Source organism: Onychostoma macrolepis, chromosome 21, assembly GCF_012432095.1.
Source record: "Onychostoma macrolepis isolate SWU-2019 chromosome 21, ASM1243209v1, whole genome shotgun sequence".
Classification (NCBI taxonomy): domain Eukaryota; kingdom Metazoa; phylum Chordata; class Actinopteri; order Cypriniformes; family Cyprinidae; genus Onychostoma; species Onychostoma macrolepis.
Window position 1 is genome coordinate 11,242,542 of NC_081175.1, and position 27,947 is coordinate 11,270,488.

At 39.5% G+C, this 27,947-nt stretch overlaps 1 protein-coding gene across 5 annotated transcripts in view; it reads right to left on the bottom strand.

The window, feature by feature from the left end:
* The window catches only part of tenm2b (teneurin transmembrane protein 2b), a 191,887-nt gene that overhangs the window by 156,137 nt on the left and 7,803 nt on the right, over nucleotides 1-27,947 (bottom strand). For 3 of the 5 annotated variants that reach the window (XM_058759077.1, XM_058759075.1, XM_058759076.1), the window contains exon 2: nucleotides 17,372-17,647. In XM_058759077.1, coding sequence (XP_058615060.1) covers nucleotides 17,372-17,647 — 276 coding nt within the window. Of the gene's footprint in view, nucleotides 1-17,371; nucleotides 17,648-19,096; nucleotides 19,159-27,947 lie in introns of those variants that run through there. The other 2 variants (XM_058759085.1, XM_058759078.1) reach the window with 2 other exon arrangements.

Here is a 27,947-nt window from a genome sequence, read left to right on the forward strand (position 1 = left end):
CTGATTCCCTTAGTAGACTATTTGGCAGCATGGAAACTACTGCCAAATGTGTCTCGGTGGGTCCTGCATACTGTAGAGAGAGGCTACAGAATCCAGTTCGGTTCTCCTCCGCCTCGATTCGACGGGGTGAATCCCACTCTGGTGGGCCCCGAGCAGGCTATGGTAATGGAACGAGAAGTAGACACTCTCTTGAGGGAGGAGGCCGTCGAGGTGGTCCCTCCTCACGAAAGAGAGTCCGGGTTCTACAGCCGGTACTTCATAGTTCCAAAGAAGGATGGAGGGTTGCGTCCCATTTTCGATCTGCACCAATTGAACCGCTCAGTCATGAGACTGAAGTTCAGGATGCTTACACTCAAACAGGTTGTGTCTCAGATCAGGTCCGAGGACTGGTTTGTCACGATCGATCTAAAACAGGCATATTTCCATGTCTCCATCCTTCCCACTCACAGGAAGTTCCTGAGGTTTACTTTCGGAGGCGAAGCTTACCAATATCGGGTTCTTCCCTTCGGTCTAGCACTCTCACCCTGCACCTTCACGAAGTGTGTGGATGCTGCGTTAGCTCCGTTGCGGCTGCAAGGCATCCACATACTCATACTCATACTCAACATACATCGACGATTGGTTAATTTTAGCTCAATCAGAGCAGATGGCGGTTCGACATCGAGATATCATTCTCGCTCATATGGAAGTGCTGGGGCTAAGACTGAACGCCAAGAAAAGTGTGCTTTTTCCAGCTCAGAGAACCACTTATCTGGGCGTGGGGTGGCATTCGACCGCGATACAGGCACGTATGTCACCTGCTCAGATCGAGTCAATCCTCACTGCAGTCGCGAGAATGATAGAAGGCCAGTCACTCACTGTAAAGCAGTTTCAGAGACTGCTGGGTCTGATGGCAGCTGCGTCTAACGTGATACCTCTTGGCCTGCTGTACATGAGACCCCTACAGTGGTGGCTCAAGATCAGGGGGTTTTCCCTGAGGGGAAACCCACTTTGCATGATCAAGGTCATGCGGCGGTGCCTACGTGCCTTAGACATGTGGAGACAACCCTGGTTCTTGTCTCAGGGCAACAGACAAGAGACAATCCTCTCGAGACAGGGGCCGAGGCCCGGGGAATGGATGCTTCACCCAGAGGTGGTGAAGCAGATCTGGAGAGTGTGGTGGACCTCTTTGCGACTCAAGAAACAGCGCAATGTCCCCTCTGGTACTCTCTGACTCATCCAGCTCCAATGGGGCTGGATGCCATGGTACAGACGTACCATGATGGCTCTGCTCCCAGGAGTTCTGGCGAGAGTGTGCCGGGACGAGGTCAGTCTACTACTGGTAACGCCATTCTGGTCGGGCCGAGCTTGGTTCTCGGACCTGATTTCTCTCCTCGACGGCTCCCCATGGGAGATTCCCGTCAGGAGGGATCTCCTCTCACAGGCAGGGGGCACCATCTTTCACCCCCGCCCGGAGCTATGGAAGTTGTGGGTGTGGCCCCTGAGGGGGCACAGCTCATAGCTTCCGGTCTCTCAACCGAGGTTGTTGAGACCATCCTCCAATCCAGAGCTCCCTCAACGAGGAAACTGTATGCCTTGAAGTGGAAACTTTTCACTTCATGGTGCGGAGACCGCCAGCTCGACCCAGTCAACTGCCCGATTGGTACAGTTCTGGAGTTCCTACAGGCCCGACTCTCCACAGGGTTGACCCACTCCACCTTGAAGGTTTATGTGGCTGCGATATCGGCCTACCATGCCTCTCTTGGTGGACAGTCAGTGGGCAGACACCCCCTGGTTACACGTTTCCTCCGCGGTGCGCTGAGGCTAAGGCCCCCAGTACAGTCTCGTATTCCTCCTTGGGACCTGGCTGTGGTGCTCGAAGCTCTCTGTAGGCCTCCCTTCGAGCCTATTGAGGAGATTTCTGATCGCCATCTCACTCTGAAGGTCACTTTCCTTCTGGCGATATCTTCTCTCAAGAGAGTTGGGGATCTTCAGGCCCTCTCAGTGGTCCCTACTTACTTGGACTTTGCACCCGGCATGGCCAAAGCCTTTCTATACCCTAGAACAGGGTATGTTCCAAAGGTCCCCTCCTCTGCACCACGGCCAGTCGTACTGCAGGCCTTCTGTCCTCCTCCCTTTCGGGAGCCTAACCAGCAAAAGCATAACTGTATGTGTCCAGTGCGGACACTGGACGCATACGTCCACAGAGCTGCCATGTGGAGAAGGGCGGACCATCTGCTAGTATGCTACAGTCCCCCTAAGAGGGTCTGCCTGCTACAAAGCAGACCCTCAGTTGGTGGATTGTGGATACCATTAACCCTCTGGGGTCGACAAACACATATATGCGTTTTGAGGCAGATTTTCCTGATAAGCCCGAAATGAGCTTGAATTACTCTGCCATTTTTGATCGTACAGATAAGAGCAATACACCATTCTAATCTGTAAGGGGTCTACTTTTATTTGTATACACTCATAATAACAACTAAACTTTGTGCTTTTGAAGAATAAAGAAAACAAACAGGGTGCGTTCTCAGTCTTCACTCTCTCCGTGAACTGCTTTTTGAAACATGTCACTAAAATGAACTGTAACTCAGCAAATACTTCACACAGAGACATGAGAAATATATCTATAGAAAGCTTGACATGTCTACTCTTAAATGGAGTAAGTCTTACCGAAAACAAATCTTCTGTGATAAAGTAATCCGTATGAAACCAAGGACATGTCCAGTTTTTCCGTCTGGTCTCATTATCTCTAATTAGGTTACGCCTACGCGCTGCTCAAGCTATTGATAGTACAAATCTCCACGCGAGATACGTGGCATGTAAACGCCCACACCACCGTAAACAAAGCAGTAACGCGTTCATCTCAGATACTTTTCAGTTTTGGAAGAACATGCTGTGAGGAATAAGCCTTGTATTTACTTCAGAAACGCGCTGAGAGGAAAAAGCCTTGTATTTATCCCCAGAAGACGCGCTGAGAGGAAAAAGCTTTGTTTATCTCACAAACAGAACGCGAGCGCAGCTGGAGCCGGCGGAGGAGGAGATATTTTATACCGAGTAAGTAATGCTTCTTATTGGCATTCGATAATGTGTTGCTGTGACAAAGTTGAACGCATTTACTAGTTGAACTTTTCCCAAACTATAACTCCAGAATAAAATGTGTAAAATCGAGTGCAACATTTTGATATAATGATATAATATAATGTACTGTTTTTGCTTTGGATCAAATAAATGCAGGCTTGGTGAGCTGAAAACACTTCTTAAAAAAAAAAAAAACATTACAAATCTTACTGTTTAAATAATTTGACTGGTAGTGTATGTATTGTCACGATGTTTGCTTTGTCTTTGTCCATTCATTGTGTTGCTCACGTCTGATTTGTGTTTTCTCATGCAGTTTCTGCTCTCTCCCATTTTCCTGGGTTCCAGTTTCCTGCCACTGTTTTGGATATTGCACCCACCATGTCTTGACTCTTCTGTTGTTTATTTGTTTGTTTGTTCCTAATAAACTGTTTAACTGCACTCACAAGTGAATCTCAAGTTATTTTATGTGATAGTTATATGTATACACATTTCTTTTTTCCTCACATTCTTTCTTGTAACAATTCCCTCTCAGTCACACACCTGACTCAATGGCTCATTATGGAGCTCATTGTGTGGGCCTTTGTCTTCTCAGCTGTGAGTCACAGCATTATCCAGGATAGTTCACGCCCTCTCGCATAGACCCTTTCTACTCAAAAAGTGACTTAGAACATTTAAATCAATATATCGTTTTCTCTGAATGAGTGAGTTAGATTATTTTCAGATCATTTTGAAGCAAAAATTCTAGGCTACAAGATCCAGTTCTCAAAAGTCTTGTGAACAAATGTTCTGTATGTGTTTTATGGCCTTATTTCAGTTACTTTAAAATTTTAGTTTTTTTCTGACCACGCATAAAAAACACAATCACGTACGTATTTTTGTGTGTACTGTCAGGTAGAGTAGTGAGATACGAACGCTATGTGTTTACTGATACGTTAGTTCATTGACAGATTGATGTTACAGCTAATGGTCATGAAAAATAAATTCGGTAAATGTAGGCTTGTCAGTGATGCGTAACGTTATCTATGCAGTGTTAGGTACAACTCTCAGGGCGGAAACCATTAATTTTCATGCAGTTATAACTGTTTTTTATTTATTTAAATTTTTTACATTACTTCTTAACAGACACCGTTATAAACCATCTACAAAAGTAAGCTTAGTGTAGTGTTATCATGTTAACTTTAATACCTGCGTACACAGTTTGTAATAACACAATAATGTTTTGTTCATTATAAACGTGGGATTATTAATTATATTGAGAACGTCGTAAATAGAAAACATGCATGTACCCTGAATGTAAACATTAGCCACATAATTACATCGTGAAGCGTGCTAGCGATTTGCAAAGATTAATATAAAGGTTAATTAAATGTTACACTCACTTCTTCTGGAGGTTCAGCAGGAACACGAATAGTTGGTACCGATTCTTTTTTCAGGAGCAGCTTCTTAGCAAAACCAGCTTTATACTGACCTTCATTTATAAAGCAGTCTGGTGAAAAATGATTCGCGCAAACATGAAAACATTGACGTTGCTCGTGGGGAATATTCCCTTCAAAAGCAAAACTCAGCCACTGTGTCTTCAGCGGTTCGGACTTAGGAACATCAAAATGACTGCTGTGTTCATTATTGCACCCGAGAACAGAACACCACAATCGCTTAGACACCATTCTGCTCATAGACAGCTCCAGCGTATATCAACAATGACGCGCGGACTATGATTGACAGCTCGCTCACGAGCAAGGGCGGGTCTGTGTTGAAACACTGCTGTCAATCAACCATCGTGGGAGGGGCGTCCGACCGTGAACGGCTTGATTTGAGACAGGGTAAAACAAATAAGGAGATTAAAAAAAAAACACTGGATGGATTTTTATTATTTTATGATGGTTGTGTACAGGCACTGCTAACACACATTTCAGTACAATCAACTTGTAAAAGTGCATGTACCATTATATGACCCCTTTAAGGGAAAAAAGTTGTCCAAACCTACCTGGCCCTACGTGAAAAATTAATTGCCCCCTCCTATTCAATCATGAAAGAACTGTGATTAACCACATTATTTTAGAAAGCTGAGTTAAATTTCACTAGCCAAACCCAGGCCTGATTACTGCCAGACCTGTTGAATCAAGAAATCACTTAAATAGAACCTGTCTGACAAAGTGAAGCATGTTTAAAGAGCAACACATCATTCCGCGATCTTAAGAAATTCATAAACAGATGAGAAACAAAATAGTTTACATGTATCAGTCTGGAAAGGGTTATAAAGCCATTTCTAAGGCTTTGGGACTCCAGCAAACCACGGTCAGAGCCATTATCCACAAATAGAAAACTTGGAACAGTGGTGAACCTTCCCAGGAGTGGCTGGCCTACCAAAATTACTCCAAGAGCACAAAGACGACTCATCCAGGAGGTCATAAAAGAACCCAGAACAACATCTAAAGAACTGCAGGCCTCACTTGCCTCAATTAAGGTCAGTGTTCATGATTCAACAATAAGAAAGAGACTGGGAAAAAACAGCATCCATGGGAGAGTTCCAAGGCAAAAGCCATTGCTGACCAAAAAGAACACAAAGGCTCATCTCACATTTGCCAAAACATATCTTGATTATCCCCAAGACTTTTGGACAAATATTCTGTGGACTGATGCGACAAAAGTTGAACTTTTTGGAAGGTGTGTGTCCCGTTACATCTGGTGTAAAACCAACACAGCATTTCATAAAAAGAACATCATACCAACAGTCAAACATGGTGGTGGTAGTGTGATGGTCTGAGGCTGCTTTGCAGCTTCAGAACCTGGATGACTTGCCATAATTGATGGAACCATGAATTCTGCACTCTATCAGAAAATCCTGAAGGAGAATGTCCGGCCATCAGTTTGTGACCTCAAGCTCAAGTGCACTTGGGTTCTGCAGCAGGACAATGATTCCAAACACAGCAGCAAGTCCACCTCTGAATGTCTCAAGAAAAACAAAATTAAGGTTTTGGAGTGGCCAAATCAAAGTCTGGACTTAAATCCAATTGAAATGCTGTGACATGACCTTAAACAGTCCATTCATGCTCGAAAACCCTCCAATGTGGCTGAATTAAAACAATTCTGCAAAGAAGAGTGGGCCAAAATTCCTCCACAGCGATGTGAAAGACTCATTGCCAGTTATCGCAAACGCTTGATTGCAGTTGTCGCATTATTTCAAAACTACATTTTGTATTTACTTGGGTTATCTTTTTGTAATATTAAAATTTGTTCGATGATCCAAATCTTTTAAGTGTGACAAATATGCAAAAAATTTAAAAACAGGAAGGGGGCCAACACTTTTTCACACCACTGTACTGTATGTATATATATATATATATATATATATATATATATATATGCATATATACAGTGAAGAAAATAAGTATTTGAACACCCTGCTATTTTGCAAGTTCTCCCACTTAGAAATCATGGAGGGGTCTGAAATTGTCATCGTAGGTGCATGTCCACTGTGAGAGACATAATCTAAAAAAAATCCAGAAATCACAATGTATGATTTTTAACTATTTATTTGTATGATACAGCTGCAAATAAGTATTTGAACACCTGTCTATCAGCTAGAATTCTGACCCTCAAAGACCTGTTAGTCTGCCTTTAAAATGTCCACCTCCACTCCATTTATTATCCTAAATTAGATGCACCTGTTTGAGGTCGTTATCTGCATAAAGACACCTGTCCACCCCATACAATCAGTAAGAATCCAACTACTAACATGGCCAAGACCAAAGAGCTGTCCAAAGACACTAGAGACAAAATTGTACACCTCCACAAGGCTGGAAAGGGCTACGGGAAATTGCCAAGCAGCTTGGTGAAAAAGGTCCACTGTTGGAGCAATCATTAGAAAATGGAAGAAGCTAAACATGACTGTCAATCTCCCTCGGACTGGGGCTCCATGCAAGATCTCACCTCGTGGGGTCTCAATGATCCTAAGAAAGGTGAGAAATCAGCCCAGAACTACACGGGAGGAGCTGGTCAATGACCTGAAAAGAGCTGGGACCACCGTTTCCAAGGTTACTGTTGGTAATACACTAAGACGTCATGGTTTGAAATCATGCATGGCACGGAAGGTTCCCCTGCTTAAACCAGCACATGTCCAGGCCCGACTTAAGTTTGCCAATGACCATTTGGATGATCCAGAGGAGTCATGGGAGAAAGTCATGTGGTCAGATGAGACCAAAATAGAACGTTTTGGTCATAATTCCATTAAACGTGTTTGGAGGAAGAAGAATGATGAGTACCATCCCAAGAACACCATCCCTACTGTGAAGCATGGGGGTGGTAGCATCATGCTTTGGGGGTGTTTTTCTGCACATGGGATAGGGCGACTGCACTGTATTAAGGAGAGGATGACCGGGGCCATGTATTGCGAGATTTTGGGGAACAACCTCCTTCCCTCATTTAGAGCATTGAAGATGGGTCGAGGCTGGGTCTTCCAACATGACAATGACCAAGCACACAGCCAGGATAACCAAGGAGTGGCTCTGTAAGAAGCATATCAAGGTTCTGGCGTGGCCTAGCCAGTCTCCAGACCTAAACCCAATAGAGAATCTTTGGAGGGAGCTCAAACTCTGTGTTTCTCAGCGACAGGCCAGAAACCTGACTGATCTAGAGAAGATCTGTGTGGAGGAGTGGGCCAAAATCCCTCCTGCTGTGTGTGCAAACCTGGTGAAAAACTACAGGAAACGTTTGACCTCTGTAATTGCAAACAAAGGCTACTGTACCAAATATTAACATTGATTTTCTCAGGTGTTCAAATACTTATTTGCAGCTGTATCATACAAATAAATAGTTAAAAATCATACATTGTGATTTCTGGATTTTTTTTAGATTATGTCTCTCACAGTGGACATGCACCTACGATGACAATTTCAGACCCCTCCATGATTTCTAAGTGGGAGAACTTGCAAAATAGCAGGGTGTTCAAATACTTATTTTCCTCACTGTATATATAACAAAATACACAGCAAACACAAGAAACCATTGAACATATGGTAACTTACTGAAATAGTAATCACCAAACAGATCTTCATCCTCGTCATCAAAGTATGCTTGTAATAAAAAATGAAATCAAAGTAAAAGGAAAGCAAATTATAAAAACAACAAATGTAGTGAACACAAACACACATGAGAATAAACTAAAATATAAAAGACCTTGAAAATCAAAGTAACTAGATACAGAAATCCCAGTTGTTGTTTTTCTTTCCTGAACAATCTGACGCTGTGTGTTATTTGTGTTAGTCCTGAGTGTTATTTCTGGGGAATGTTAAGGATGTCCATATTGAGGTAACATTTGAAGAGCCAAGCATGTTGCTTTGGATTTATTTCAGTTCAGTGTGCTTCTGTGCAAACAAAGCATCTGTAGACTGCGCCAGGAACATAATTTATGCTACAACAACAAAAAGGAAATTTATGTGTAGACTAAAGCATGTAAGCACAGAAATTGTAATTACAGTGTATCTATGGATGAGGCAACCTGACAAATGCAACATGCAAACAGAACAGATCAACAGAGCATTGCATCACCAACACATATTATTTACTCAGTCTGTTATTACATGACCTGCTATTCATTTTTCTATCTGTAACTGGCTTTTGACAGAGCCAATTACATTTTTAAGTCTATCCACTTCAATGATCAACAAAAGTTTTTTTTTTTTCACTTTTTAATGCCAATGACTCTCAAATATGATGAATCCTTTGCAAGTGACCTGTTACTAAAATAGTGAATAAATGAACAAAGGCAATATTATATTGTCATGTATAAGCAACCATTTACTATATATTGTGTTAAAAAATATTAAATGTGGTATTAAAAAGATCTTAATATTATATAAGTGTTTAAATATTACCATTGGAAAGCAAATAGTTTAAATATTATGTGGAAAATATTTAATTCATATTAAATAATTTCTTTAGAAAAGCTCACTTTTCTTTCTTTTATTTATGTATGTATGTGTTTGTTTGTTTGTTTGTTTGTTTGTTCATTTATTTATTTGGCCCAAAACTACTTTATATGCAGATATACCGGTGCTATTACTTTCCAATTATCCAATTATAATCAATATAATTCTTCAGAAAGCAGACTGAAATAGTACCAAAATACAAATACTGAAAATGTGAAAGTTAAAATCATTATATACATATACTTTCTACATAAACTTACTTTATTATGTGCAGACCCCCTAGCACTGGGATAAAACTATCCAATTTTAAAGATAAAATTAGACATTTGAAATAGCACTGGTATTCTCATGTCTTATTCCCTTATTTTTTATGAGTAAAATAACGTCTGTGGTTAACATTACTTAAACATATTTGTCAAAGTTATCATTCATTTCCACATTTATTAAAAAACTGTTAGGGCACCTTTTACATGTTTCAGGCACAGGAAATGTACTCAGGCGTTAGTATCATCAGCTTTTGCTGCAGTTGTTGAGACTGTGCAGCAAGCTGGAACAAAGAAACTTCCCTCTACAAAGCAAACGCTTTGAGGTCACAAAAGCGAGAACAGATTAAACCACAGTAACGTGCTCCCTACAATGACTCTGATGCAGACGACACCTCTGAACACTGTCCCTTTATTACCACTTCTCACACCGTCGGTTCGCCTTGTGCAAAGGACAAGGGCAGACCCCATTAAGTGGCAAATTGCCGTCTCACGGCTTAATCAGGCGGCATCAGCATTCTGTAGGGAACATATGAAAAGCCATTATGGTCAAATCAATTCTCAATTACCTCTTTGCCACCACCATCGACACGTTAAATAAACGTTCAGCGCTGTCACAGCTATTTCTCCTTGTGAGGCGACGATGGAATAGCTGCGCACGCGTTATTTGAGAGCCATGCGAATGCTAATGGATTGTAAACAATCATGAAATAACAGCATGATGTGAAAGTGGGACAGATAAGCATCGGAAGGAACAAGCAGCATTAAGAGATTCATTAGAAGCGGTCACACTCGCACCAGAATAACGGCTCGCTAGACGTATGTCATAATGTGCCACGCACAACCACATAAACACACGCGCATGATTACAAAGATGCTAGCATAAATATACAAGAGAACATTCTTTTAGCCACCAGAAGTATTAGCAAAAATTAGAGCACTTAAAGCAAGTGTGTAAAGAAATGAGAAAATTAAGAAATTAGCTTTTTTTTGCATAATAGGCCTACTGTACATTTGTGCTTTGAATGTTTTAAATATTTGAGGAGGATATGTCCTTACACACCACATTCTTCTTATATTTGTCTTTTTCACTTCACCTTCTTGTGTATTTGAAATTGTATCTTATTTAGAAGTTGATGTGATAAAATGAGGATTAACAGGATTTTTAATTAATTACTGCTTGCCTTCGCCCTAGACCCACCCCCCTTCGTTACTGTTGCTATGTCCGACAAGCCACACATCACGCCACACATCATGTTCTCAAGCTGTTAAAAATATACCATGGAGCAAAGAGTAGACAGACAGACAAGACAGAGCAAATTACTTTAGTTATGAAACAAAGTCTCGGCTTCTATTTTTCATTTCAGTATCAAACAATAAATACCATTTTGTGGCTCTTTAATGTGTTATGACAGATTGCTGTAGCTGCTCAGTTCAAGCGGCACGTGAACCGAACATCTCTTCTCTTAGGATTGTACAGTCATGAGAGAAACAATGATATGCTTGGTAAATATTTTCTGGTTCTTTAATTTTGTATATATTGGATTCATTTAAATTGTGTGCTTATCCGGATCATTATACCCATAACAGCTCATTTGACCTTTACACACAACAACACTAACAAACACTTTGTATTTTTTGAAAATGGAACATTAATTTTAGAACCCCAAAGTCTTCGAATAAACATTATAAATGATCCCTAAAACATACAAACACACTTTCGCACACCAACCAGACACAGCACACACACTCACTGCTGACCTCACCATTTGGTTTCACCTGTTGTCATGGAAACCAATTCCTCCTTGAAAAGTCTTTAAAACCTCTAGTTATCGACATACCTGTTACTAGACGTATTTGGAGTGGGGTGTTCATTAAAAAGCTAACTGTCTTCAGTTTCAGTATTCACTTCCTTTTTTGCTTTAAGAAGCGACGGGTCGACGTCAATGGCAAAACTGTGTTATTTCTGCTACCAACATGAAAAAGAACAGAAAATGAGAAAAATCCTGCAGATTACCTAGTTTTCATAATTGTAGATAATCTTCAAGCTCTTTATTCAGACACTTTAATTACGCGCGTGCCAGAAATCTTCTAGAAATTAGCAGATGTTCCTCTTCGCCTAATGAATTCAGCACTAATTTTCGGTTTTAACAGTACGTCTCTACAACAGTGGACAGGTCTTTTAAAGGCATTTTTAGCATTCAAGGTTTGATGTTAAATCTAAAGAACAATGAGTGATCACCTTTGACCTTCCGCATTATTCGGATTTCTTTATATGTAATTTTGTTGATTTATGACACCATAATTTCAATATAGCTGATGGAAGTGGTTTGGCTTTGTTAACATTAGTTAATAAAAGAGGGTTACACTTAATTAATAAAAAGATTTGGAAGTAAAAAGGTCACACTTTATTTGAAGGTCCAATTCTCACTATTAAAAAAAACATTAACTTTTGCCTCAGTAAACTCCTAATTTGCTGTATATTAATAGTTAGTAAGGTAGTTGTTAAGATTAGGTACTGGGTAGGATTAGGGATGTAGAATATATATGGTCATACACAATATGTGCTTTACAAGTTCTAATAAATAGCCGATATGTTAATAATATGCATGCTAATAAGCAACTAGTTAATAATGAGAATTGTAGAAAAGTTGTAGTTAATAGTTAGAATAATAATATTGTAAGAATTGGTTCCTAAACTAAAGTGTGACTATATTAACAAATGAAACCTTATTGTTACCAAAATTTCCAAGGAATACTCTCAATCAGGTTTCACTGATGAATTTTTGTACATTTCAAATGTATATGTAATATATAATGATGCTTTTTATAATTAAACAATATTATGCATCATTTCAATTTTAAATACTGATGCTTAGATTGTGTATAAATAATATGGCTTACACTTTATTTCAATGTGTCCTTATTACAGTGTGATTGTACATTTAAGTACTAAATAAAATTAATAACCAGCATGTATTTACTTTAGTGTTGGGATAAGGATTAATATTTGGTTTAGGTTTATTTGCATGTAGTTATGCATAATTTACTATTATTACTATAGTAAGTAAATGTAATGTGTAACAAGAACACTGTAAAAAATAATGTTACTAAAGAGAGCAACAGAGAAGTATAGCACAAACAAAAACGAGTGTGAATGATTATATTCTTGTTTTAAAGCAATCAGAAACACTTTTTTTGCCTTTGTGACTTAATGATTCATGCATCAGAAGGTTAATCTGCACACTCATATTATGCAATCATATTTGGCCAAACTTTGTTTTCACATTTCACAGTTGATTTTGCAACAAGTTCTTATAACATGTGCAATGACTCCCGAGAGCTGAAGTTTGTGTCCTTAGACTAGTTAATGGCCTCAGTGCAAGCTGTGTGACAGTACACCATGAGAACTTAAAAGAGTTCGAACAGCGCCACGAGCAAACTGTGGCATTTTAATGAGCGCTCCTTCTCTAATCATTTAGCTGTAATCTGCCAGGGACATGAACCCACTGTCTGTAAAAGTAACCAAGGCTCAGCGAACAACAGAAGACAGGCAGATCTGAGCGAGGAGACTTGGGAAAGGGAGCTCAGGAACGTCGGCCGGGCGTTTCTTTGACGCCGAGAGTTGACCCGTGAATGCCAACAAAAGCGAGTGGTAATGAGTGTAAGTGTTGCCTGAAGGTGCCGTCTTTATCATATCATCATGCCACGCTCTTCACACACACGGTGGCTGAACACGCCGCCTCAGGACTCACTGCTGCGACTAGTCACCCAGCATTCTCTTGATCAAATCCAGCTCTCGCCATCCCTTTTAATTAGCTCCCACGGTGGAAATCCATTAGTGGTCGGAGTCCTGCTGCGTTTGCATTTATTTCAATGTACACAAATACACACACAAATGGAGAAACTTATTTTTTCTTAAATGTTGGTGCATTAAAGTAACACACACAGACTTGAAGTGGACTCAAGTCACAGTAGGCAGAAGAAAGGGAGGAGTTTAGGACAGAGGGATTCAATTTCTGCCTGTGGCTCTGAAAGGGAAGTTCAGAACGGAGAAGAAAGAGAAAAACAAAGATCAGTGGGCCGCTCTGCGTGGCTCAGAGCAGCGGTGGAAACAATGTGAACGATTCTTCTGAGAACATCATGCTGCTCCCAGCGTGTGCGCACATCGATGCTGTGGTGAATGTCTGTCACAGTGGCAACAAGGCCACCGATGCCGCCAACAGGCCAAACGTGCATCAAACTCAACTTCTACTTTTTTTGAAACGCATGCTGTGACTCACTTGTCCACTACCCGAGTGAAGAACTCGTGTCACCAAGAATGTGAGATGGCAGGTGGCTATGAAAAAAACGTCACTTTGGTGTTTGTGTGCTAATTACAAACACAGCTGGACACAAAGCAGATGCTCAAATGGATGAAGATTATTCATAGAAGCAGCCATCTGAGTGGGTGCAGACCGTAGAGAAAAGATGTAATTAAGGCAATAAAAGAAGATCGATTAAGTGGGAAATCATGTTTATGATGACTCATTCTTTGTGGAAGGCAAGATGCAAAAAGTTTGGGGTCAGTAAGACTTTTGAATGTTTTTGAAAGAAGGCTGCATTTATTTGATCAGTAAAAAATCGTACTACTGTGAAATATAATTTTTATGATGGCAACATCATCACTCCAGTTTTCAGTGTCACACGATCTTTCAGAAATCATTCTAATATGCTGATTTGGTGCTCAAGAACCATTTCTAATTATTATCAATGTTGAAAACAGTTTTATATTTTTGTGGAAGCCATAATACATTTATTTATTTATTTTTCAGAATTCTTTGATAAACAGAAAGTTAATAATAACAGCATTTATTTGCTACATTTGCAGCATTATAAATGCCTTAACTGTCACTTGTGATCAGTTTAATGCTCATGTATGAATGAGGATTATTTATAGATGCAGCTATCCGAGTGGGTACGGAACATAGAAAAAAGATTAAATTATGGGATAAAAAGAAGTTCGATTGAGTGGTAAACTGTGTAAGTGGTGATTCATTCTTTGAAGGAGGCAAAAATGAGAGCAAAAGACTTCACGTGGCTAACGTTTAAGTGATAATCACTGTTGAACAAACACAAATTCATCCAGATTTATTTTTACTCCCTATTTCTATAGCATAAATAACTGTCATACCCTCAAAACTGTTTTCTGTTCTGGAAACTGTCCACATTGTTCATATGCTTACACTCACTTGAAAGAAAGGGTAAAAGCGATGAAGGAGTTGATCTTGTCAAATGAAGCACTGCTGCAGAAGTATTGCTTTTTACTGTTTTTAATGTCTGCGGGGCTTGAGACATTCGCTGCAGTCTCGAGAGGTTTTCAGTGGCAGTGTCATCAACCACCATTCCAAACAGAAAGGCTCAAAGTCCCTTCCTTCAAAGACACACCAAAGAGCCTATGAAAAATCCCTAGGGGTGTAGCAGCCATTGGCACTTTCCACAAAAATGGTACAGGGCTTATATCTATAAAAAATGAAGTCAAATTTTTACTTTTCAACCAAGGGTGTGATTAATTGTCAAATTGTTTTCATCTCCTGTAGGAGGTCAATCTATATAAAAACAAACAAATCAAATGAATAAAGTCGCTATTTTTGTTTTCTTTGCACACAAAAATTATTCTAGTAGCTTCAAAACATTACGGTTGAACTGCTAATGTCATATGGACTATTTTAATGCTGTCCCTTCTACCTTTCTGGGCCTTGAACGTGTAAGTTGCTTTGCTGTCTATGCAGGGTCAGAAAGCTCTCGGATTTAATCAAAAATATCTTAATTTGTGTTCCGAAGATGAACGAAGGTCTTACGGGTTTGGAACGACATGAGAGTGAGTCATTTTTGGGTGAACTATCCCTTTAATCAATTTGATTTGTTGAACTTGACAAATACACTATTATTGTGTAAATAGCTACATTTAGTGTTATTTTAATTTTGCCAACTGATTTTATCTAACATCTGATAGTTTAACATTGTATTGATTAAAGTCACATGACTCCAGTTTAAACCCTATTAGTGGAAAGTATCAATTTCCCGTGTTACATCCTCCGACTGTGTGAGAGATAATCAATACTCAATGCCCAATACCCAATTCTCCTTATCAACATCGCCATCGTCTTCCTGTCTCTCATACCACCAGCACATGTGAAGGCTCACAATAGGAGCATTTCACTAGAAGAAGGCGAACAAAACTGGAACACTGCTGGCAGTGCGTGATGAGACGCACCTGGTGCTTATTGCATCTCGCCGCAGGTATCATAAATCCCGCATTGTGCCTTTCCTTTGCACAACCTGCTTCCATTAATGCATGTGGCGGCCTTGATGTCCAGGAATGGAACAGAATAGCTGGGCTGGCTTTGAACGATGACTGCCTGCATTCAACCCTCTAGATCTACTTCCCCTTTCTGCACACATGCTCACCTCAACAAGGAAGTCTTGCTCCTTTTCTGTTAGCACCCCCTGCAGTTTCACATCTCCTCCCTAAACACTTTGCTCCACTTTGCTTCCTCTTCTTTTTTATTTTCTGTGTGCAATGAAAGCCTTTCAGAGGCGTGCGACTCTAATCTCAACATTTTGGAGAACCTGCAGTGCTTTTTTTGTAAGCACTAACAAAAAAGTTTGCTTTTTGATTTTGCTTCAACTTTGATATCACTGACTCATTATGACAATAATTAAATTTGAAAAATGTTTACAAAAATACTCACAAAATTGATTCAGATCATATGTTTTGCCTCTCTTAAGTTGCAAGAGCTGATCACTAGTACACTTAACCTGAGCAGGTTAATCAGCTCACAAACCCATTCTATACATTAATATGAGATTAATAAACTGTATCCATAACTTAATGTAATGTTAAAATTTATATTTACACAAACATTGAAGCAAATGCACAGGAGAAATTCAGTAATATGTCAACTCAATAATAATGAATAAACCACTGCGAGCACTGCAATGTTCTACACCTAATGCAATGAACTAAAAAGGAAAACATGTGAAAAGAAACTAGGCTATAAACATTGAAAATAGTATAATATATGAAGAATTCACATTACAGTATATACTGTATACTTATTGTATGCCATCTTTCAGTCCATGTTTTCACAAGGACAGTTTTCATACATAAAAAAAGACTTTTGAATTTTTTGAAAGATTTCTCTTATGCTCACCAAAGCTGCATTTATCAAAAAGAAATAAATAAATAATAAAAGTACAGTAAACGCAGTATATGAAAAAATATTACACATTTTTCTATTGTAATGTACTGTATAATGGACAAAAAAATTATTAATATTACACAACACTAATATAATTAAATGGACATTTCCATCAAAGACAAAAACTACAACTAGGCCCTAAAACAAAATGTGTAAAATGAAGAATGATCTTAAGATAAGCTTTTTAATGAGACTAGTGTCTAGTGACTGTTTCAAATATCTTTCTGATGAGACTGATAACAGAAGTTCAGCTGTAGCTCACCACAGTACATCCACACAGATGTCTCTGAATTTACATGCTTGTGTCTGGTGCTTGTTTTATGAAAGCTAAACTGTGTCAGTTCAACATTGAGCAAAAAGCATTTTACAAATATGTCCTGATAATCAGATAAACGCATAACACGGTACTTGACATTGACAAGTTAGACGGGCTGGTCTGTTGCAATAAAGTCTCGTTATATCAAAGAGAAACGCCACTTGAGATTGCAGGCATTGAGATGATTCCTCTTTGGTTTGTAAATCGCTTTGATCTCGCCAGCACAGTGAATGTAGTCTTCAGAAAATGCTACGGCTTTACAAATATTGACGCCTAAGTGTTGGGAATCATATAAATAGTCCTTATTCAATGATTCAGTATGCTCAATTTCACCCCAAAAAAGACTGAAGGCCTTTGGGGGAATGAGAACATTTCATTTAGATGTCTCATTACACCGGCATTCGTTGTTGGAACTAATGTCTTACCAAATTACAGATTTTCCACTTAATTTAGATGCACTACCCTTCTGATAAATCTCCAGTCATCAGTGTCTTTTCATTTGTCTCTTCATTTGTTTCATTTTTCTACACCCAAGTGTTTTTCTCTTTCTCTCTCTCCTACCTGATTCTTCATCAGTCTTGTGCTCGTTTTCGGAGTCGGTGAGAGTGAGAACCGAGTGGTCAGGGCTGGACAGGCAAGAGCTGCGGTGGGACTTCAGGGGCTGCCCGCTCCACAGCTGGACGGCGCGTTCCGGGGTCATGACCCCCTCGGGGTCCGAGTCGGCGTCAGATCCGGCGTTCAGACCGTATCTGTCCTGCAGCAGGCTTATATCAGAACAATATACAGTGGATGATGGGGGAGGCTCACACATGCCCAGATCTGCCAATGCGAAGCTCCCTGTAATGAGAATACAAGTATTAATGCACGAAAACAAGACAGACTCCTAACTCCTAAAGAGCTGGATGACTCTCACTAAGAACTTGCTTTGCTAAATTACATAACACAGTCTTCATTCTAGCAAGTCTTCATTTTGGTGTGTAAATTAATTTTAGCTCTGTATTGTCCCAGTCATCTGCATTCAGAAAGGCAGTGAAAGGAATGAATGTAAATTATGTTACGGTAGGATAAAAGGCCAATTAACACCGCACCAACAAACACCGACAAACAGCAACAGACACGTTTGTCAGGTTTTGTCTGATCAGTGTGAACTGGCCTAAAGACTACTGGCTATTTTTACAGCTACAAGAACAATGTAAACCTTTGCAAACACTTTCGACTCTAAAGCAAATTTGTTTGGGAAAAAATTACAAACATAAAATAGAAACTTTATATGTAGAAATTTATAGTCAAGGCAAAAACAGTGAATCAAACTGCAGATTCACACACACACACTAACATTACTACTTTTTAATTATTAGTATTACTTATTATTTTTCAATTTTTTTAAATTAATTTATATAATACTATTTTGGCTAATATACAAAAAAGGCAGCAAATGGTAATATACATTTTTTTTTTTTTTTTTTATTATCTTCATGGAACATGATCTTTACTTAATATCCTAATGATTTTTGGCATAAAAGAAAAATCTATCATTTTGACCCATACAGTGCATTTTTGTCTATTGCTACAAATGTACCTGTGCTATTTATGACCGGTTTTATGTAAACCGTGAAATATATAATACAATAAACTAGATAAATGTTTATTTTATTATTTAGTTGTAACTGATTTCATGCTTTTAAGCTCAGACTTTAGATGAAAAGTCTTTTAAGAAGTGCAATGTGTTGTAGTATATAATAATTTATCTCGTAGTATATATTCATTTTACAACACTTACGTGTCTCTCTATCAGCTTAGATATATGAATTCATTTAATTTACATATGAATTAATAAGGGTACGACTATGCATTAATGAGATAAACATTAAAAGGACAAGCTTATTCGTGAATGAGGATGATCCATAAATCTGTACACTGCATAAAACCACAGCCATTAATGACTTCAAAATAATGACTCACTATTACATTAGAGCGATGCAAAGCAGGAAACCACCGATATTTAATAATAATTTCATATGTAGCTAAAAACATTATGCTGAATGGGCTTTGCATTCAACTACTCAGCAGGTTGAAGAGGAATTTGCAAGAATAACATATTGGAGAGTTGTATTTTGCACAAATATGGGGAAAAAGCACAGTGCACATCCACATAATATGATTGCACGACACAATAGTTAATGAGGGAGAACAGAATAGAAGGCACACAAGGATTTAAATAGGAGTAGGAGGTGTTAGGGAAAGAGTCTCGTCCTGCACCAAGACATAGACCAACACAGTGCATACCTGACACGTAGTAACGAACGGCAACTGGGGCCAGCTCCACGTAAGCTGTGAGTAAGAACAGAATGTCCTTCCGTCATCTAATAACTTCACTCGCAACACAATGCAAAAGTTGCACCGCGCACAACAAACCTGCTTCATATAACAGAAACTCCGTGGCTGTTTTTATGTGTGGAAAAGTCATGTGGAGTGCTCTGCCTCCCTGCTGTTGTGTGTCTACTCCAAAGGGAAAAATCTTCCAAGGTGTAAATTTGAGATAGTGTCTAACTGAACAGCCAGAAGGCATTCGAGAAAAAAAAAATCTCCCAAAAGGACCTACTTTATAAAAAAGACCAAAACCCCCAGCCTCCTAGAGCGCCTTGTCTGTTTAGACACAATTTCCCCCTTTTTCTCAGACACCTTGGACATTAAAGTGAATATCGCTTTTCAGCAGGTGCTAAAATCAGAGAAAGTGGCAAGGTCATTTGTTGAGGGAGGGGTTACCATGGTAACATAGCATTTTTCGCATGCCGTCAGGTACAGTGAAGCGTTTGCATGAAAATCTCCCTTCACTTCAATCATCTCTTTTCAGGCCTCAGACACACCCTGATTGACAAAGAGCCCCGCTGTGACGGAGATGCAAATGTTAACACAGCCCGCTAAAAGTGTGAGGTCCCATCAAAACATTCCAGGAGAGGAAAAACAGGATGCATGCTGTTTCGAAACCCCATGGATTTGAAATGTTCGCATCTTCATGTTCACAGAGCAAAGAGGATGGGTCCGCGAGTCCTAAGTATATAATGCAAACTATCAACACATATCAACTGCTCTTGCAGGGTGAGCATTGTTTTTTTTTTTCTGTTTATTTTCAGATGAGACAGGTAGATTTGGCAGAACATAATCTACAGCCAAACTATTTTCAGCTAAATACCAGAGGATAGGTTTTTATTTATGTATTTACTGAATGAATGAATGAATGAATGAATGAATGAACGAATGCATTGACAAATTTTCCATGATTTTTAAAAAATTATACTTTACTAAATATATTAAATAAAACAGAAATGACTAATTAAAATTGCATTTTTCATTTGAAGTAATTAAAATTAACCCAAAAATGAAATTAACAATCAATAAAAAAACGGTAACACTTTACAATAAGGTTCATTAGTTAAACATTAGTTAATGTATTAACTAACATGAACTAACCATGAGCAATACATTTGTTACTGTATTTACTAATCTTCGCTAACGTTAGTTAATAAAAATACAGATGTTCATTGTTAGTTCACAGTGCATTAACTAATGTTAACAAGATTTTAATAATGTATTAGTAAATGTTGAAATTAACATTAACAAAGATTAATAAACACTGCATAAGTGCAGATTATTATTATTTCATGTTAACTAATGTAGTTAACTAATGAACCTTATTGTAAAGTGTTACCAAAAAAACAAACAAACAAGCAATTAGGCAATATAATTAAGCAGGCAGAGCTGGTGAAACAACGCTTTTAGCCAAAACAGCAGAGGATAAGCCTTAATGAAATGAAACTGGAATAGAAGGCTGAATGGATTAATGAATGAATCAATTATTCAATGAATCAATGAATCAATCGATCGATCAATCGACTACTTTAAATTATATTATATAATTATAATATTATAATATAGTATTTAATATACTACTTTATATATTATATACTTCTAAGAATTAATGAATGAATGAACAAATGAATGATTCAATCAATCAATCAATCAATCAATAGACTACTTTAAATTATTTATATAAACTTCTAAGAATTAATGAATGAATCAATCAATCAATCAATCAAAATTAAATTATTTATATAAACTTCTAAAAACAAATACTAAAAAGAATACATAAAATGAAAAAGTAAGTAATTAAGCAGTCAGTGAAATAACAGTATACTTATTTTTTATATGTTTATTATTATTTTGCAGAGGACAGGCTTTAGTTAAATGGAAGTGGAGAAAAGGAAAGAAAAGAAAAGAAAAGAAAAGAAAAGAAAAGAAAAGAAAAGAAAAGGTTATTTATACAGAATTATTATTATAGTAATTATATTCATAAATAATATTCATGCATGATTACTCAAATAAAGAAATACATACATACGTACATACACACATATATGTGACCCTGGACCACAAAAGCAGTCTTAAGTCGCTGGGGTATATTTGTAGCAATAGCCAAAAATACATTGTATGGGTCAAAATTATCCATTTTTATTTTATGCCAAAAATCATTAGGATATTAAGTAAAGATCATGTTCCATGAAGATATTTTGTAAATTTCTTACTGTAAATATATCAAAACTTAATTTTTGATTAGTAATATGCATTGCTAAGAACTTCATTTGGACAATTTTAAAGGCGATTTTCTCAATATTTCGATTTTTTTGCACCCTCAGATTCCAGATTTTCAAATAGGTGTATCTCGGCCAAATATTATCAGATCCTAACAAACCATACATCAATGGAACGCTTATTTATTCAGCTTTCATATGATGTGACTCAATTGACTCATATGACTCAATTTTACACTTAAGACTGGTTTTGTGGTCCAGGGTCACATATACATAAAATATAATTAAGCAATCTCACATTTGCACACTGCTTTTCTGAATACCAGTATGCATGTATAGCCGGGCCTCTCATGGATGGGCCTTTTTCTCATTTCCTGCTAGAGAAACAAATCCTCTCTCACAAGTCAAACAGTCATGGTGTAAATGATGCCTTCTAAAAAAGGCTAGACCTTCACAATGAAGCCTATATTACTTCATAAATGTCAGCCTATTTCAATAAATCCTCCGACCTTTCTGAATTCCATCCCAGATGCTTTGGTCTTTGAGCATTATTGTCTATGTTGCACTTCTTTCCTTTTTGTGAAGCTAAGCAGTCGTGCTTTCCATCTCCAGAGATCAATACCATCAGGGTACAGAGGATGCAGTCAGCATGCCCTGAATAATGTCGGCCCGCTTGACTGAACTGCTGGAGAAAATAGCTGCTGTGGAAGAGAGAGCTTGCCTGATTCCTCCAGCCGCAGCACGGGCCATTTGGGTCATTTTGTTGTGTATTGCTCAGTGCTTGAGCTGACTGTCTAACGGCTGTTTCCTCGTCTGGGTCTCTTATTCATGAGAGCTACTCTGGCTGGCTCTCCTCTTTAAACGCCTGTGGTGACATCAGAGCATTGCATCCTTCTGTTATGACACCTTTATTATTTATGCCTCTGCTTTCTTAAGTTTGCCTTTGATTCACAATGCAACTGCTGCATGTTCATCGCTGACAACAGAATAATGTTATACAGGTGTTCAACAGCATGGCGAAACTATGACAGAACAGGTCAGACAGTAAATTGCAAATGTTTTACTGAATATATGACATTATACTTAAAGTGTTTGTTGCAATTGTTAGTTTTAGGGCTTTTTTAATAAAATGTCTATATAGCATTTATTATTATTTTTTATTTATTAGTATTAGTTTATTTCAGTGTAATTATTTTAGTATTTTAGTATTTTATTTTCATATTTTTATTTACGTTATTTCATGTAACAAAAATGTTTTATGGTTTCAGTTTAGGTTTTATTTTACAATAATAAACCTTATTTGAACAACTATTTTACAGCCTTTATTAATGTAACATTACTTTGCCCTTAAATTAAATATTGCACATTTAGATGCATTGCATCAGGTTTGACATTATTCCAAAGGTAATGGTTGTCAGGGAGTCTCAGTCACTTCAGTCACCACAGTCACCAGCCCCAACGCACATCAGATACCAATCACCAGACTACTGATTACCAGCACCTGTCATGGCTCATCAAGCTCCCCATATCACTGCACTCTCCTCGCTGCCTCATTGTCTGGTCTACAGTTTGCTTTGCCTTACTAAACCTGACTGCTTACCTTGCTACTTACCTGTGTTTACTTACCCGTAGATGCTCCTTCGCTCCACTGTTCCCTCTCTCCACCGATCCTTCGCTCCTCCGGATCACCTGCAAGAGACAATCAACCATTACCTGCAGCTAAGAGACCTGAAACCTTGATATTCCAGTAGTACTCACCTTTGAACTGTTGCCTTGCTTCCTACTGCCCAACTTGTCAATAAACCTGCTGTTTTGATCACTTACCCCTGTTTCTCTGGCCTATTTCCTGATAGATGACCTGATAGAACAGACCAAATACATTCTCCAGGCTGTGATGGATCCCCGGCTCTCGACTCCAGCGGATGTGTCGGAGGAACTCGCCCACCGCTCACCCACCAGCCTCACCCGCTGCCTGTTCTCCAGTACCAGAACCCTTGCAAGTGGATTCAACCCGCCTCTCACGCACGGAGCGTGCTCGCTGCCTCATGGCTGGACTGCCTGTATTGTGGATCTGCAGGTCATTTCATCAAGACCTGTCCCACTCGACCCCCATGCCCGGCAGTGAGTACCCTTCAATTAGACCCTGACATTTCCTCCTTGTCACTACTACCAGTCCAACATATTACCCCACATCATTCTGTTGAAGTGTCTGACCTCGTCGACTCAGGCTCCTCGGGAAGCATAATTTCCCAAGAGCTCTTGCATCGTCTGAACTTGCCCCGCAGATGACAAACCCGGGAGCTCCAAGTCGAGATCATCCAAGGAAATCCACTAGTGCGCGGGCGGGTAAAATATCGGGCTCCCCTGATGACGCTACAAGTTGGCTGCTTGCATAAGGAAACGATCACTTTTCTGGTACTGGAGGGACCCACCGTGCACATCATCCTGGGACGCCCCTGGCTGACCCAACACTCCCCCGATGTCAGACGGGATCCCTGTGAAATCAGCTTGTCACCAGAAATGTTCCTTCGCAGTTCCCAAACCGCCCATGTGCCCCGTCGAACCCCAAGTCTGTTCCACACTCATCGAAAGTCCCGAACCTCAGGATGTACTCTCGAACCCATCTGACTACGTGAAATTCCAGGATGTCTTCAGCAAGCCTGCAGCAACCCCTTAGTCCCCACACCGGCCATGGGACTGTGTGATCGACCTGTGATCGACCTGCTGCCTGGAGCTACACTCCCCAAGGATCGAGTATATCCTTTGTCCATCCCGGAGTGCAAGGCAATGGAGGAGTATATCCAGGAGGCTCTCCAGCAACGGTTCATCCAACCCTCCACCTCACCCACCGCATCCAGCTTCTTCTTTGTGGGTAAAAAGGATGAAGGCTTGAGGCGCTACATCAACTACTGGACCTTGAACTCGCAGATGGTGAAATTGCCATACCCACTTCCCCTGGTCCCGGCTGCTCTGGAGGAACTGGAGTTCCACCGGACCACTGTCCAGGTCCTCGGCTATGTCATCAGCCCTGAAGGTATCCAGATGGAGCAGGGGAAGGTGCAGGCCATCCGGGAGTGGCCACAGCCCCAGACTGTGAAAGAACTGCAAAGATTCCTAGGATTCTTTCATTTCTACAGATGCTTCATTAATAACTTCAGCCTCCTCACAGCACCCCTCACCTCCATGCTCCGCGGTAAGCCCAAGTCTCTGTCCTGGAACCCAGAAGCCCACGCATCCTTTGCACAACTCAAAGAAGCCTTCAGCATGGTCCCCATCCTCCGTCACCCCAACCCTCAAGTCCCGTTTGTGGTGCAAGTGGACGCATCCACCATTGGGGTAGGGGCCATGCTGTCCCAACACTACGGAGAGCCTCCTCGACTCCATCCTTGCGCTTTCTTCTTCCAGCAGCTCACCCCAGCGGAGCAAAACTACGACATCGGAAACAGAGAACTGCTCGCCATCAAGTTGGCTCTGGAGGAGTGCTGACACTGGCTGGAGGGAGCACAATTTCCATTCACCGTCATCACGGATCACAAGAACCTCCAGTATCTGCGAAGTGCCAAAAGACTCAATGCGGGGCAGAGGAAAGCTGCACTCTCCCCGCTGCCTCATCGTCTGGTCTACAGTTTGCTGTGCCTTACTAAACCCGACGCTTACCTTGCTACTTACCTGTGTTTACTTACCCGTAGATGCTCCTTCACTCCACCGTTCCTGCTCTCCATCACTCCTTCACTCCTCCGGATCACCTGCAAGAGACAATCAACCGTTACCTACAGCTAAGATACCGGAAACCTTTATATTCCAGTATTACTCACCTTTGGACTGTTGCCTTGCTACCTACTGCCCAACTTGTCAATTAACCTGCTGTTTTGATCACTTACCCCTGTCTCTCTGGCCTGTTTGCTGAGAATGGTATCAAAGCTACCACATCATTACTTGTAAAAGAAAAAAGGGAGGGGGGTATGGTGGGGCACAATACCTTTTCTTTCACATGCATGAAGATAATCAGGCTTTCAATAGGCTTATTTTAGACAAGTTATAAGGCACCGTTTTTTTCCTCATAAAAGAGCCAATCGTTTCCAGGCTAATTTGCAAGGCTTATGAACCCCTGGATATTTGCATTAGAGCCCATTAGGGTCTGGAGGGGGCGATAAATTAGGGTTCACTCCACTGGCTTACCATTTGCCTTGTACAAATGAGCCAACTTAAAAACTCTGAGAGTCCTGGTGCTGGGTGGGACTAAGAGTCTAATAGGTTACCTTGAGTGCAAGGAGAACAGCAAAATGCCAAAGCCACTTTCTCTGAAGAAAAACACTTTTATTTACCCAACAGCAAAGTTAAAACTTTTAATCTTCAGAGAATAGAGTGAATTTAAAAACTGTTCATAAACACAAACAAATAAATAAATCTCATATCAAACTTGTCTGACTCAATTTCTAGATCTTCATTTCTTCATTCAATGTGAAACCACTGGGGTTGAGCACTCTTGCTAAAAGAACATTTCTGAAATTAAACAGAATCAAGTTTTTTTTTTTTTTTTTTTTTAACACAATGTCCAATACTAAATTAAGTACAACACTGACCTTGGTGGTACTAAAGACCAAGAATTAAACCTTTGAAAGATGGGCTGAGAAGAGGCAAGATGCTTTCTGGGATCATTTGTAGCAGACCTGCCCTTGAGCCTATGCTTCACTAGATAACCATATCAAAGCCACACACTGGGAGGGGAGAGATAAACGGCAGGACTTTGAAACAAGAAAAGAGAGGTATTTTTCTTTTTCCTATAGAGGACAGTGAGGAGTTCCTCAGGGAGCAGTGCTTGGTCCCCTTCAGATGTAAAAAAACAAAACAAAAAAAAACACTATGACAGATTATCACAAAATAAGCATTCAAGGTTAACATATATATGTCAGACAGAGATATTCTACATCCACATAGGGTATTCCTAGCATTTCACTTAAAAATATAATTATAGTATAGTACTATATGTATTGTAAGCATTTGTTTAATTCACACCACATTATTTCCATTCTGAAGTTGAGTTGTGACCAGGCCATAATAATTAGAAAATTCTTTTCACAATTAATGTCTCTCCCAGAGTTTAGTTTGCAGTTCACTCATTTGTGGCTAATTGTTTGCCTTGCCGCAAATTTAGCACCTTCAGTCCACAGCTGCTAACAATATTCCTGTGTTCTCAGATTTAGAGAGCATATGGCTGACTAAATAATGTTAATGTCTAACAAAATAGCACTACTCCCTCAGTTAAAGTCATAATGTTTTCAAATATTAAAGAGCTATAATCTTTACACATTAAGTTTCAAACATGTCTCGTTTCTTGAGAACGACATGGAACATAACCCAACAGACACACGCAGTGCCATGCAAATAACAAATTATACTGTTACATAATTTTGTTAAAAATTAAACTGCCTGCAGAAAAAAAGAACAGATGAGTAATTAACACTGTACGTCTGGAAAATTAAATATTGACATGATGTTTAAGTGCACCGTTCAGTCCTCCTTTTGTTTAGTTTTTTCTATAATCTATAATATAACCAAACAACAACAATGGTGCCAATCCTCAACAACAAAACATCAAAAATGTGTAAAATATTCAAAGGCGAATTCACTAAACTCCTGTGCATGCACACACAGACACACACAATCACTCTCTACAGCAGGCTACAGGGACAATCCCCCTGGAATAACCTGAGGTTAAGCGGCTTGCTCAAACGCACAGACGATAGCTCAAGAATTGCCCTTTGTGTGGTTCGAACCAACAACATTGATGTTTCCTGACCTTTAACCATTTTGCCTGCAAGGTGCACTCACAATGACTGCCATACATGGTTTGACATAGTTTTCAATATAGTTTAAAAGTCAATATAAATTGCTGTTCACAATTTTACTTCCATATTCTGAAATATTTTGCTTGACACTGGATATTGTAGGACGGTACTTGATTGGATTGCGAAAAGTGGGTGTTAAGGTGCGGTCACATATAGTTTCACAGACAAAATACATTGATTTCAAAAGGAATCCATATAAATGGGATTTTGTTTGAGGGCAAATTATTTCCTCACACTGATTTTGTAATGGGTTAAAGTTAGTCACAATTAGGGCTGGCTCGATACCACTTTTCAGAACCGATCCCGATCCGATACCAAAAATTCTGAATATCTGCCGATAACGATATCGATCCAATACCAGTGCAGTTTTTTTTTTCAGTGTAGAATTTCTATACCTCAGTGTGTGTTGACCTGATCGTCACTCTTTTGTGTGTTACACACAATCTACTTAATATAGACAACTTCATTATAAAGAAAAATAACATAAATAAAAATATAAATAAATAAAATATATGGATTTTCCTGTTCCTGTCTTTATTAGTTAATTTGTGTCTGTGACGAGTGGGGCAGGGCCGAGAGCCGTGGGAACGGAGCGAGGCCGGTGGAGTTAATGATAATGAGCGACACCTGCGCCACTCACCGGTCTCGAGTCTCACAGAGGAGCTCCGGAAGGATAAAAGGAGGAGCGACGACAGTGCA